General features: G+C 60.9%; 1 protein-coding gene across 3 annotated transcripts in view; it reads left to right on the top strand.

The window, feature by feature from the left end:
- Positions 1 to 11,908, top strand: part of Adamtsl2 (ADAMTS like 2) — a 37,758-nt gene extending 25,850 nt beyond the window's left edge. For 2 of the 3 annotated variants that reach the window (XM_070015000.1, XM_070014999.1), the window contains 7 exons: positions 1,624 to 1,750; positions 3,004 to 3,217; positions 3,342 to 3,497; positions 4,380 to 4,550; positions 5,227 to 5,403; positions 7,835 to 7,979; positions 11,204 to 11,908. In XM_070015000.1, coding sequence (XP_069871101.1) covers positions 1,624 to 1,750; positions 3,004 to 3,217; positions 3,342 to 3,497; positions 4,380 to 4,550; positions 5,227 to 5,403; positions 7,835 to 7,979; positions 11,204 to 11,322 — 1,109 coding nt within the window. In that variant the 3' untranslated portion in view covers positions 11,323 to 11,908. Of the gene's footprint in view, positions 1 to 1,623; positions 1,751 to 3,003; positions 3,218 to 3,341; positions 3,498 to 4,379; positions 4,551 to 5,226; positions 5,404 to 7,834; positions 7,980 to 11,203 lie in introns of those variants that run through there. The other variant, XM_070015001.1, reaches the window with a different exon arrangement.
- Positions 11,909 to 13,588: the final 1,680 nt, after the last annotated feature.

Raw genomic sequence — 13,588 nt, 5'->3', positions numbered from 1 at the left:
GGGGAGGACCTGGTTATTTCACATGCTGGGCTCTAGGCCCGCTCTTGTTCAAAAAGAGAGAGCATGCTGTCGCTTGGAGATTCCAGAAGCTTAGTTCCCAAGATGTATAGGAAAAGGTGTCCAGAAAGTTGACATTTTGGTTCTCACGGCCTTCCTGGAAGATTGTGAAAGGGGCGGGGCAAGCCGAGTCCTGCGGAGTGGGGCGGGCGTCTGAGCCTCCACTTCCTGAGGAAGAGCCGCGTAATCAGGCCCCTGGGGAGCGTGGACAAGCCCCTGCTTGTCTGGGCCCCAGAGCCGGGTGTCTCTGGGGCCTGGAACATTCTAGGTGGACCTGGCCAGGAAACTGCCGCCCCCTCAGGGCAGACGGAAGACTTGCACAGCCTGGTGCTGGTGGAGAGGAACTAGTCATTGCCGCCCAGCTTGTCCTTTATGGAAAAGAGAAAAACCTCGTGGGAGGCTGTCACCCAGCTCTGTTGATCCATCCAGGCCCAGTCTTGGAGAGGCAGCTGCCACTGGCGCTCAGACATCCCCAAGAGAGACAGTGGCGCTCCCTGAGGGCACTGGCAACCCCAAGAAGCCAGTCTCTCCTTCTCCTTCTCCTCTCCTTCCCCCTCCCTCTCTCTGACTCCCCCCTTCTCTCTCTCTCTCTCACACACACACAACCACCACCACCATCACCACCACCACCACCACCACCACCACCACCACCACCACCACCATCACCACCATCACCACCACCACCATCACCACCACCACCACCACCACCAGCATCACCACCACCACCACCATCACCACCACCACCACCACCACCACCACCACCATCACCACCACCACCACCACCACCATCACCACCACCACCACCAGCATCACCACCACCACCACCATCACCACCACCACCACCACCACCACCACCACCATCACCACCACCACCACCACCACCATCACCACCACCACCACCATCACCACCACCATCACCACCACCACCACCACCATCACCTGGCACCCACAGCCCCTCATGGTCTCTCCCATACCAACAACCCTTCTGAATCACCCCGGCTCCCTGGGGGAGCGCGCCCACAAGCCCACTCACACCTGGATGTAGTAGGAAGCCCAGGGAGTCAGGAGACAGGTTTTGGTCCAGGAATCTACGTGGCTAGGTGGCGGCTGGCCCTCTGATTCTGTCCTCCTAATGGGATTTCTAGAGTCCCAGGGAGCCCAGGAAGATGGACACACCCAGAAATGATGAACGGTAGAGCTAGGGGTCCCCCTCCGTGGGGAGGCTGTTGAGTATGTGGGTGTCAGGGACGCCTGGCTCTATTTGCCTCCATACCTCTTTAAAGGCTGATTCCAGTTTACGTAAAGCCCAGAGCTGGTGATGGGTGAACCGGGTGGCGGGCCTGGGCCCGGGTGGATGGGAAGAGAGGTCAGATCCTGGGATTGACAGGGAGAGAGGCCTATAGAGCTACCTCACCGTGAGCCAAGCTGGCACGCTCACCGCCCCCGCCCAAGCCAGGCAGCAGGGCTCAGAGAGGTCCTGTGATTCGCCCAGGTCAGAGGGCTGGCCTGCTGGCATCCAAGGCACTAACCACCAGGATCACAGCCTCTTCCCTCGTCTGAACCCAGGGGTCATGTCCGCATATGCCATGTGTGTCCGCTATGACGGTGTGGAGGTGGATGACAGCCACTGTGATGCCCTGACCCGCCCTGAGCCTGTCCACGAGTTCTGTGTTGGAAGGGAGTGCCAGCCCAGGTACCAGCCCCTGAGTGCCTGGCAGAGAGAGGGAGGGGAGAGAGAGAGAGAGAGGGAGAGGGGGGGAGAGAGGGAGGGAGGGAAAGGGAGAGAGGTGGAGGGAGAGAGGGAGGGAGGAAGAGAGGGAGAGAGAGTGTGGGGGAGAGGAGAGAAGGGGCTAGAGAGGGAGAAGGAGAGAGAGTGGGGGGAAAGAGAGAGGGAAGGAGGGAGGGAGGAAGAGGGAGAGAGGGAGGAAGGGAGAGAGGGAAAGGTTGAGAGGGAGGGAGGAAGAGGGAGAGAGAGAGGAGGGGAGAGAGAGGAAGGGAGGGAGAGAGGGAGGGGGAAGAGACAGACACACAGAAAGACACAGAGACAGAGAGACAGTGTGTGTGTGTGTGTGTGTGTGAGTGTGTGTGTGTGTGTGTGTGTGTGTGTGTGTGTGTGTGTGTGTGTATGTGTGTGTGTGTGTGTAGAGGGCAGTGCCCGGTAGCTTTCTACCATGGATTTAGAAGCCCTTTGACTGACTTGGTACTAGGCCCTTTATAAGCTAACAGGATTATTCCTGAGATTCCAGGACTGGCTGTCTCTCAGGTATATGTCATACCCCATCATTTTAGACCCCAGACGCAGTCAGATACAAGACCCTTGCATGTGCCCACCCACGGTGGCAATCAGGCAGGAGCCGTGGCACCAGCCTCTCTACTGACCATCTACAGGTCGTGGCTGCTCAGGGCATGCACTCCTGTTCTCTGACCCAGCCCCGTACTCTTATTTCTTCTTGCCTGCTGTGTCTCAGGCATTGGGCAGAAAATCCTCCCCCAGAGCTAGTTTTGCCCTCTCTGGAGTCCCGCGGGCTTTGGACTTCTTGTAAGTCCATCTTCCCAGAGGACCAGGGGGTCTCTTCTGCAGACCTGCCCAGCTCAGGCACGGGGCCTGAGGTCTTCCCAGCGCCCTGGCGAGGTCTCTGTGCAGAGCCAGACCTGAGCCTTTGGTTCATTTCCACCATGGCTCCTGAGGAATCAGAGACCCCCCCTCCCCCCGATGTGACCCCCACAGGACCTGACACAGCTCAGGAGACTGGAGTGTGCACCTGGGGTTACGGCAGGTGCAGAGGGCATCGGGAGGGGGCAGAGGGTGTGTGCCAGGGGACAAGGTGACAGGCCTAGATCCTTGGGGGCATGCACTCAGGCGAAGCCCAGCCCCTGGGCTGGGCTGTGAACTGAGGGTCCTACCAGGAAGGTGGGGTCTCTGAGTGCCCTGCGCTCCCGGGGCAGGTGGGAGACCAGTAGCTGGAGCGAGTGCTCACGCACCTGCGGTGAGGGCTACCAGGTCCGCGTCGTGCGCTGCTGGAAGATGCTGTCGCCCGGCTTCGACAGCTCCGTGTACAGCGACCTGTGCGAGGCCGCGGAGGCTGTGAGGCCGGAGGAGCGGAAGACCTGCCGCAACCCGGCCTGCGGGCCTCAGTGGGAGATGTCAGAGTGGTCTGAGGTGAGCGTGGGCGACCGGGGGGGGGCGCTGCGTGGGTGACCGGGGGGGTGGGGGGGCGCTGCGGCCTCCCTGCCCAGCCTGCGCGGAGAGCCCGCTGCACGCCCCTCACCCCGCTTCCTTCCAGTGCACGGCCAAGTGCGGGGAGCGCAGTGTGGTGACCAGGGACATCCGCTGCTCGGAGAAGGAGACGCTGTGCGACCCCAGCACCAGGCCGGTTGGGGAGAGGAACTGCACGGGACCCCCCTGCGACCGCCAGTGGACCGTGTCGGACTGGGGACCGGTGAGGGCGGGGCACGGGCGGAGGCTGGAGAGGGACCCCCTCACTGGGCCTCATTTTCCCATCTTTTGGGGTGAAGGTGTGAGGGAGTTGCGCTTCTCTCCTGCTGTAATGAGAGGGCCAACCCTCATCCAAACCCAGGCCCTCAGCACAGCGTCTCTGTCTCTATGTCTGCGCGCATCTCTCATTTATCCCTCTGACTCTGTCTGTCTGTCTGTCTCTAGCCTGCCCGTGTCTCTCTCTCTCTCTGTCTCTGTTTGTGTCTCCTTGTTTCTGCCTCTTTGTCACTCTGTGTCTCTGTCCTTGTCTCTGCCAGATCTCTGTCTCTGCCTTTCTCTCTCTTTGTCTCTGTCCCTGTGTCTCTCTCCTTATTTGTCTCTGTCTCACTGTCTTGGTATCTTTCTCCATGTTTATCTCTGTCCCTTTGTCTCTGGGTCTCTCCTTGTTTGTCTCCACCTCTCTTTGTCTCTGGCTTTGTCTCTGTATCTCTCTGTTTGTCTCCCCCTCTCTCTGTCTCTGGCTTTGTCTCTGTATCTCTCTGTTTGTCTCCGCCTCTCTCTCTTTGTCTCTGGCTTTGTCTCTGTATCTCTCTGTTTGTCTCCCCCCCTCTCTCTCTGTCTCTGGCTTTGTCTCTGCTGCTGGCTGGGCCCCCTCCAGCAGAGCTGGGGAGCTGTGTGTGACCTTTTGAGCTGTGCTTTTCTCTGTGTGTGTTTTGCATTCAGTGTGTTATTTCTGTAATTAGAACAGAAAAATGTTATTTAAGAAGTGGTTACTACGGCAACTGCGTCCCCATGTGGCACCAGAGCGGTTTCCCTCCCTTGGGGACGCGGTGGACGGGGCGTGCGTGTGGAGCGGCCCCCCTGACGCTGTGTCCCCCTCCCGCAGTGCAGTGGAAGTTGCGGGCAGGGCCGCACCATCAGACACGTGTACTGCAAGACCAGCGACGGGCGGGTGGTGCCCGAGTCTCAGTGCCAGACGGAGACGAAGCCGCTGGCCATCCACCCCTGCGGGGACAGGAACTGCCCGGCGCACTGGCTGGCTCAGGACTGGGAGCGGGTGAGTGCCCTGCGGTGCGCATGGACAGACTCCTATCCACAGTGTGGGGCAGAGAGCCAGGCCGGGCGCAGGCTCCACTGGGGACAGCAAGGAATCCATTACACACGATGAGGCACAAGTCACTAAAACTTACTTGGAAACACACAAGTCCAAACAGGCAGAAAAGTCCCTGGCGATCTCTTAGATCTAAGAGGCCAGCGTGGTGATGTCTACAGAGCCGGCAGTGTCTCTCCCTGGGTCCTCGGTTTCAGTGGGGAAAAGCTCGTAACGCCAGGCGCAGTGGGTGTTGGTGCCTTTGCTCCCGCCCTGGGGCCTGGGCTGCCGCTGGCCATCGAAACACTGTGCTTTCACTCAGCTCAGCCTCGCCCCAGACTCACCATGTTGGATGAACAGCTGTCAGGCACATTACCGTTAACAAACCATCCTTGCCCAAATTGCCACGAACCAATTTGTTTCAGGACAGACGGTTGGGGGCTAAGTTGCTTTTGATCAGGTAGATCCGTTCCAGGCCAAATGCCTATCCAGTCGAGTCAGTTCTCAGCCCATTTGCCTACTCATCTGCGTGGTTTTCACCCCAGTGCTATTGACCAAACCCGGAGGTGACACGGCCAGGCTCCGGGTCCTTTCCGGCCTCTAGCGAGGCCTGATGCCCCGTTTGCCCCCACCCCCCCTTCAGTGCAACACCACCTGTGGGCGGGGTGTGAAGAAGCGGCTGGTTCTCTGCATGGAGGTGGCCAACGGGAAAGCTCAGACCCGCAGCGGCCCCGAGTGCGGGCTGGCCAAGAAGCCTTCCGAGGAGAGCACGTGCTTCGAGAGGCCCTGCTTCAAGTGGTACACCAGCCCCTGGTCAGAGGTGAGCACCACAGCCCTCTCTGAGGCTGCCCCAGCTAGGCCTGGGACCTGCTCCCTCCACCGTCCCTCCCCTCCCAGCCTGCCAGCCAGGCTTCTGCAGACCAGGACAGAACGCTTTCACTCATGGGCTGATGATCTACCGCCTGAGACATGCCTCCAGCCCCCAAAGGGTGCTTCAATTGTGTGTGTGTGTGTATGTGTGTGTGTGTTTGGCTTCTTGATGCTACTGGTCACGGCTGGCCTCAGATTGTCCTTTAAAGTGACAGCCAAGCGGCCTTGGGGATATGCTGGCGGCGGGGGGGGGGACGGACGGAGGGGCCTGGGACCTGGTGTTGTAGGTTAATGGTAGCATGTCGGCCTCGAGTGGGGATAAAGGGTACTATGGCAGCTCCTTCAACACAAACTTGGCCCCTGCTCTGGGCTGGGGTACCTTGAACCTGGGAACCCCAAGTGAGACTTGAAGACGCCCAAGACAAGCCACCGAAGCCCAGGGCTGGGAGTCTCAAGGGAGCCTCATAGGCCAGGCGCCAGATCCTCAGGCCCCATCTGCCACTGAGGCAGAGCCATTGTACCTTGCTGCCCTGCTCCCCATCCCCTCTGACCCCCTCAGCCTCCCCCCCAAAGAGACCCCTGAGAGCTCCAGGGCTTTGCGGCGCCGCAAGCCTCCTGACACCCTGGGGCAGCAGTGTCTGACCACTAGCTTTCACGAACTTGTCAAAGCCTGTTTATCTTCGCCCCCATGCCCCCCACTCCTGTGTGAGGTCCTCAGGGGAGAATGTGGGGAAGGCCAGAGCTGACGTTGACAATTGCTGGGCAGAGGCTGGAGAGCAGGGTCCCTGGGCCAGGTGGAGTGACCCCGCGTGTCTAGCTTCCGAGGTCCTCAGTTTCCACAAGAGTCTTTGCTCAATACTTAGGGACCGTAGAACGGCGTCAATGGGACCTGGTGCTCAGCCCCACAGTGTCACAGACCCCTCAGGCCCCCTGCTCTTGGCCTCTGTGGCAGGTGGGTGTCAAATCCCCAAACCTCAAAGGTCCAGGTGAGGTTCTGGAAGTAAGACTGGACCCCAGGAATGCTGGCCCCATTTGAGGGTGAAGTCGGGCTTGCAGCTTCTCCCGCAGACCCGAGAGGCCCCTGCTCGGCTCTCCGACAGGGAGCTGCCTGGTCCAGATGCACAGCACTCACACACTCTGTACTGCCCACGAAGGGCACCATTGTGGGTGGGAGACCCAGGGCCCCGGGGACAAGCAGGCATCAGCCAGGAGAACCAGTGCAGGGGCGGATGTAGGGAGGGCGGGGGTGAAGCGTCCCTCTGCCTGGCGGCTCCCAGCTGGGACGGGGACCTGGACAGGGCCGGGACCCTAGGGAGCCATGCCACGACCTATACTTTGGGAATTGCATTGGCTTTGGATGGAGAAACAACCCTGGGGCCAGGGCCAAGCCCCGACTGGATGCCAGCACCACAGCATATGCTGGGCTATAGAAGGGGGGGAACACTGGGCAAGAAGCACCTCCATACTGGCCCCACAAAACCAGGGACACATGACCTCTGCTGGACAGAAATGCCCCCCACAATACAGTCTGTGGGTTCAGCATCTGTCCCCCTAGTCTCCTCGATCTCCCAGGAGAGAGGCCTGAGTGCCAGGACCTGCTGGGAGCCCGCCGATCTCCAGGGTCAGGTCCGGAGTTCCGCGTGGCACCTGTCCAAGGCAGACTGTCCTCTGGTCACTGATACCAAGTCCACCTCTTCCCTCCTTCAGACCGGCCCACTCGCCAGGCTCAGGGCAGGAAGCCGGAAGATGGCTGCTGCCTCTCCCCTTACCCTCACAGCAGATTGGGGGTGAGCCTGGGGGCAGAGGCCTCTTCCACCTTTAGAAACCCAGGGCTCAGGTACCAGACAGCCCTGGGTGAGGTGGGGCCATCCATGTCTGGGAGCCACCACCTGCTGGGCCTTGGCCAGAGGACAGTAGGACAACTGGGGTCAGTAGATGTCCCTGTGCTCTGGGCAGCTCAGCAGGCTTTCTGAGGGAAACGTCTGGAGGGAGTGGGGGCGGAGCGGGGCTCCGTAAACTGCCTTTGGTTGGTCCCTAGGCTCGTTCTGCACCCCAGACCTGAGTGAGTCAGCTGGGATCAGAGCATCTGTCAGGACAGGCTGAGAGGAGGGGAACCTCCCTCACTGTGCAGCTGGGGAAACCGAGGCAGCGCTCCGATGGGCACAAGGGGTCAGCATCTTCTGACTGGCAGGCAGTGTCCTTCCTCTCTGGTTACTTCTGTTCAGCCTCAGCTGCAAGCTGTAGGTTCTGAGGAGCGTGGCCTGTACGGGGGTCAACTGGGATTCGGGGGCCAGTGGTTGGGGTGGGGTGGTGAGGCCCCTCCTCCCCTCCCACGGGGGGGGGGCTATGCTGTGAATCTGTGCCTGCCTCTCTCACCTCAGTGCACCAAGACCTGTGGGGTGGGCGTGCGGATGCGTGACGTGAAATGCTACCAGGGAACGGACATCGTCCGTGGCTGCGACCCACTGGTGAAGCCTGTTGGCCGGCAGGCCTGTGACCTGCAGCCCTGTCCCACGGAGCCGCCAGGTGAGGAGGGAGGAGGCCGGCATGGGCGGAGCCAGTGCCCGGGGGAGGAGCAGCCATCAGCCAGGAGACCAGGCTGAGGAGGCTGAAGTATGGTAGAACAGGAATAGAGGATCCCTGGGGTCTGGCTGCTCCCAGCTTGGAGGGGATCCCAACCTGGCAGACACTAGGGCTCCCGAGAGCCACGCTGGGGACCAGCCCTGGGCCTCAGATGGGAAAGCAGCTATGAGGTCAGGGTCAGAATCTCAGACACCTCCGTCTAAGAAGCTAGTATTGGCCCAGGAGCAGAGTCTGGGCAGGGTCTATGGTTTGACACTTGGAAGATCCACAAGGCTCTGAGGTGTGTGTGTGTGTGTGTGTGTGTGTGTGTGTGTGTGTGTGTGTGAGAGAGAGAGAGAGAGAGAGAGAGAGAGAGAGAGAGAGAGAGAGAGAGAGAGAGAGAGAGAGAGAGAGATGGGTGCAGAGACAGGTGAGTTCTGCTGAGTACACTGAGTCAGAGGACCTCCGTGGGCCCTGGGGCTATGCAGGCCTTGGGGAGAGGTACAGTGGCTCCCTTAAATCCTAGTCCCTAGCTTGGTGCCAGTGGCTTATATCTATAACCCTAGCTACTCAGGAAGCTGAGCTCTGGGGATCAAGGTTCAAAGCCAGCCTGGGCAGGAAAGTCCATGAGACTCTTAACCTCCAATTAACCACCACAAGATGGGAAATGGAGCTGTCACTCAAGTGGTACAGCCCTAGCCTTGAGCACAAAAGTGCCTAGGTCCTGAGTTCAAGCTCCAGAATGGGTCCAAAAAATAAAGAACCAGGAGCTGGTGGCTCATGCCTGTAATCCTAGCTACTCAGGAGGCTGAGATCTGAGGATGTCAGTTCAAATCCAGCCCTGGCAGTAAAGTCTGTGAGACTCTTATCTCCAATAAACCACCATAAAACTGGAAGTGGTGCTGTGGCTCAAGTGGTAGAGTGCTTTCCTTGAGCTGAAGAGTTCATGGACAGAGCCCAGGCCCAGAGTTCAAGCCCTACAACTGACAAAAAACAAAACAAAACAAAGTTCCTGGGGTGTCACCTCTCTGGGTACACATATCAAATCACTTGGCAAGACCTAGGACTTCATGAAGAGGGGGACAGGAACTGGGAAAGGAGGCAGAGAGCCAGAGCTGGAGACCTGGAGCAGGTGGGGACCTGGAGCAGGTGGGAACCTGGAGCTGGTAGGGACCTGGAGCAGGTGGGGGTGGGAGCAGGTAGGGCCTGGAACAGGTGGGGACCTGGAGCAGGTGGGATCTGGAGCAGGTGGGATCTGGAGCAGGTGGGGACCTGGAGCAGGTGGGATCTGGAGCAGGTGGGACCTGGAGCAGGTGGGGACCTGGAGCAGGTGGGGCCTGGAGCAGGTGGGGCCTGAAGCAGGTGGGGACCTGGAGCAGGTGGGGTCTGGAGCAGGTGGGGATCTGGAGCAGGTAGGGCCTGAAGCAGGTGGGGACCTGGAGCAGGTGGGATCTGGAGCAGGTGGGGTCTGGAGCAGGTGGGGTCTGGAGCAGGTGGGGTCTGGAGCAGGTGGGACCTGGAGCAGGTGGGATCTGGAGCAGGTGGGATCTGGAGCAGGTGGGGTCTGGAGCAGGTGGGGTCTGGAGCAGGTGGGACCTGGAGCAGGTGGGACCTGGAGCAGGTGGGGTCTGGAGCAGGTGGGATCTGGAGCAGGTGGGGACCTGGAGCAGGTGGGATCTGGAGCAGGTGGGATCTGGAGCAGGTGGGGACCTGGAGCAGGTGGGGATCTTGAGCAGGTGGGATCTGGAGCAGGTGGGACCTGGAGCAGGTGGGATCTGGAGCAGGTGGGATCTGGAGCAGGTGGGACCTGGAGCAGGTGGGACCTGGAGCAGGTGGGGACCTGGAGCAGGTGGGATCTGGAGCAGGTGGGATCTGGAGCAGGTGGGGACCTGGAGCAGGTGGGGATCTTGAGCAGGTGGGATCTGGAGCAGGTGGGATCTGGAGCAGGTGGGACCTGGAGCAGGTGGGATCTGGAGCAGGTGGGGTCTGGAGCAGGTGGGACCTGGAGCAGGTGGGACCTGGAGCAGGTGGGGACCTGGAGCAGGTGGGATCTGGAGCAGGTGGGATCTGGAGCAGGTGGGGACCTGGAGCAGGTGGGGATCTGGAGCAGGTGGGATCTGGAGCAGGTGGGATCTGGAGCAGGTGGGACCTGGAGCAGGTGGGGATCTGGAGCTGGTGGGGATCTGGAGCTGGTGGGATCTGGAGCAGGTGGGATCTGGAGCAGGTGGGATCTGGAGCAGGTGGGGCCTGGAGCAGGTGGGGCCTGGAGCAGGTGGGGGTGGGAGCAGGTGGGGATCTGGAGCAGGTGGGACCTGGAGCAGGTGGGATCTGGAGCAGGTGGGGACCTGGAGCAGGTGGGGATCTGGAGCAGGTGGGATCTGGAGCAGGTGGGATCTGGAGCAGGTGGGACCTGGAGCAGGTGGGGCCTGGAGCAGGTGGGGCCTGGAGCAGGTGGGGGTGGGAGCAGGTGGGGATCTGGAGCAGGTGGGACCTGGAGCAGGTGGGATCTGGAGCAGGTGGGACCTGGAGCAGGTGGGGTCTGGAGCAGGTGGGGTCTGGAGCAGGTGGGATCTGGAGCAGGTGGGACCTGGAGCAGGTGGGACCTGGAGCAGGTGGGATCTGGAGCAGGTGGGGGTGGGAGCAGGTGGGGATCTGGAGCAGGTGGGACCTGGAGCAGGTGGGATCTGGAGCAGGTGGGACCTGGAGCAGGTGGGGTCTGGAGCAGGTGGGGTCTGGAGCAGGTGGGGTCTGGAGCAGGTGGGATCTGGAGCAGGTGGGACCTGGAGCAGGTGGGACCTGGAGCAGGTGGGATCTGGAGCAGGTGGGATCTGGAGCAGGTGGGACCTGGAGCAGGTGGGGATCTGGAGCTGGTGGGGATCTGGAGCAGGTGGGATCTGGAGCAGGTGGGATCTGGAGCAGGTGGGACCTGGAGCAGGTGGGGCCTGGAGCAGGTGGGGTCTGGAGCAGGTGGGGGTGGGAGCAGGTGGGGGTGGGAGCAGGTGGAGACCTGGAGCAGGTGGGGACCTGGAGCAGGTGGGATCTGGAGCAGGTGGGGGGAGGGGGGGACCTGGGGCCTAGAGGAAGCTCCCGCTGTTAGGGCCTGTGGGGTGAGGTCCTTTCAGAGCTATCCCTTCCTGACCTCTTGGCTACTCCATCCCATCCCCCTCTGCCCTGTGTCCCTTCCCCAGACGACAGCTGCCAGGACCAGCCAGGCACCAACTGCGCCCTGGCCATCAAGGTGAACCTCTGCAGCCACTGGTACTACAGCAAGGCCTGCTGCCGCTCCTGCCGGCCCACCCACTCCTAGGCCCTGCACTGCAGCCAGACACCCAGGGCCCCACCCTGGGGCCCCTCTTTGGACACCCGTCCTACAGGGGCCCCCAGGCTGTGAAGATGTGACACTGAGCCTCGGCTGACCGGAAGGGACTGTGCGTGCTCCTCTGCACCTCGGCTCTGCCCGGCAAGGGAGAGGCCTCAGGGCCTGCCAGCCCCTCCCCACATGGAGCCTACTGCACGAAGCTGGACTTAGAGCCAGGAGGGGCCTGGCTGTGGCCCACCCTCCGGGAGCCCACAGTCCAAGCTCTTCTCTGGGGTGGCCAGGCCCTCTGCGGGTGACTCGCAGATGATCTGGAAAGGGGGTAACCTTGGGGTTGGGCAGGGGCCTGGGCCGCCACTCTGCCCCGATGGTATTAGGGTGTCGATTCTTGGGGGACCCTCTCGTACAGCCGTACTGCCCCCACCCCCATCAGAGCGCGCAGGCCCGAGGGGCCCTGCACTTTACCCAGGAAGAGGCCCGTCTCAGGGGCTCTTTGGTTGCGGACAGCAGGGCGTCCCTGTGACTGTCCTCCCCACTCCTCGGTGTATTTTAATAAAGTGGTCGTATTTATGGCGGCGTTGTGGGATCTCCACTGCTCCTTGGAGACGGCTGGGCGAACTGGGCCGGGCTGGCAGGTCCCCTGCTCCACCATGGGTGTGGGGCTGGGTGGGGTTGGCAGGTGAAGGAAGCAAAACGGCCATGAGAAGAGAAAGGGGCGCTGGGCCCAGGGGACAGCTCTGGCAGGGGGGAGGGGAGGTGTCACACAGAGGCGCTTAAGGAGACTCCACGGAATCTGAGCCTCGGCTCAGGAGAGGTAACCCAGGCCGCAGGGTGCTGGGTGGGCAGCGGGGCAGAGGCTGGGCCCCTGGGAGCCTGTGGACCTCAGGAAGGACCCCCTGGATTTGTGGGTGAGGGGCCCCCTTGGGGTGCTGCTTCACAGGGCTTTCCCCCAGCCGCTCAGACACCCCCCCCCCCAGTGCTTGAGCAGGGGTGTGGGAGCTGTGGAGGAAGCATGGGCAGGCCTCTCCCCCGCCTGGGACTCAGGTCTTGCCTCAAGCTGAGATCCAGAGCGGGGTCCACCATGGGGTCCTATCTTACAGTGTCTGCATGCCTTGAGGCGTTGGGGAAACTGAGGCATCGAGCTAGCCCAGTACTTCCTGTGTGTGTAGATGCGTGCATGCACATGAGCCTGCATAGATACCCCTTCACGCGTGACCCAGGGTCCAGTCCTAAAACTCTATGACCTTTGCTCCAGGTCACCAGCTGGGTTGGTACAGGGAAACCCTGCACCTCAGCCTCATTTCTGTTCTGCAACCTTCTGCCCCCTCTATTCTCCTAGCTCTTATTCCCCTCCTCTCCCAGCCTCCTTTCTTTTTCCTTCCTCTCCCAGCCTCCTTTCTTTTTCCTTCCTCTCCCAGCCTCCTTTCTTTTCCCTTTCCTCTCCCAGCCTCCTTTCTTTTTCCCTTCCTCTCCCAGCCTCCTTTCTGCCACCATTTTCAGCATTGTTGTTGCATGTCAGGTGCTTCAGCATTGTTGACTGGTTTTATGATTTTGAGAGACACCCCCCCACACCCCAAGTAAGTGGCATGATCACCCCATTATATGGATGTGAAAACCCAGAGACACCCAGCAAGATGCTCCAGGTTGCACAGCCTGCTGTCCCCCACAGCCATGGCTTCCCGTCTTGGAAGATGGGCAGAGCCACGGGGAAGAGCTAAACAGCAAGGGAGGTTGCTGTAGTGTCCCCTCACCAGGGGGCCGTCCAGGGCCCTCTAAGTGGACCCCAGACTCCCACCAGCTGGATGGGGGAGGCCGACTCCCCCTGGCCCTGGGGCAGCTTCAGAGAATGGCCAGCCAGAACCAGGAGGACTAAAGACACAGAGCAGGGGTGTGGGAGACGAGTTTATTGTCCTCTGCTTTCTCAGGGAGCCCAGTGGCTCCCCCAGCAGGCCCCATGGTGGCGTCCAGTGAACCAGGAAGGACAGATGCTTATTTCAAATAAATCTATAATGTACACAGAGAGGGCAGAGGCCAGCAAGGGGGAAGTTAGGGGCAGCCCAGGGTGGCCCTTCCGCCCTTATCCCCCCCCCCCACAAGGTTGACGCAACACAAATTTCCTGGGATGGGCTGAAGAAAGCCAGAGGGAGAAGAGGGGTGGGCTGGGCTTCCGAGAGTAAATTCAATCAGCATGTCAAACTGAGGCAGAGGAGCGAGGAAGGAAGAGGAGGAAAAAGATTGCGAATGCCAAAGCCAACAG

The sequence above is a fragment of the Dipodomys merriami genome, unplaced genomic scaffold (assembly GCF_024711535.1).
Source record: "Dipodomys merriami isolate MVZ:Mamm:240054 unplaced genomic scaffold, mDipMer1.0.p SCAF_11, whole genome shotgun sequence".
In the NCBI taxonomy this organism is placed as follows: domain Eukaryota; kingdom Metazoa; phylum Chordata; class Mammalia; order Rodentia; family Heteromyidae; genus Dipodomys; species Dipodomys merriami.
This window is presented reverse-complemented; position numbering and strand designations above follow the sequence as displayed.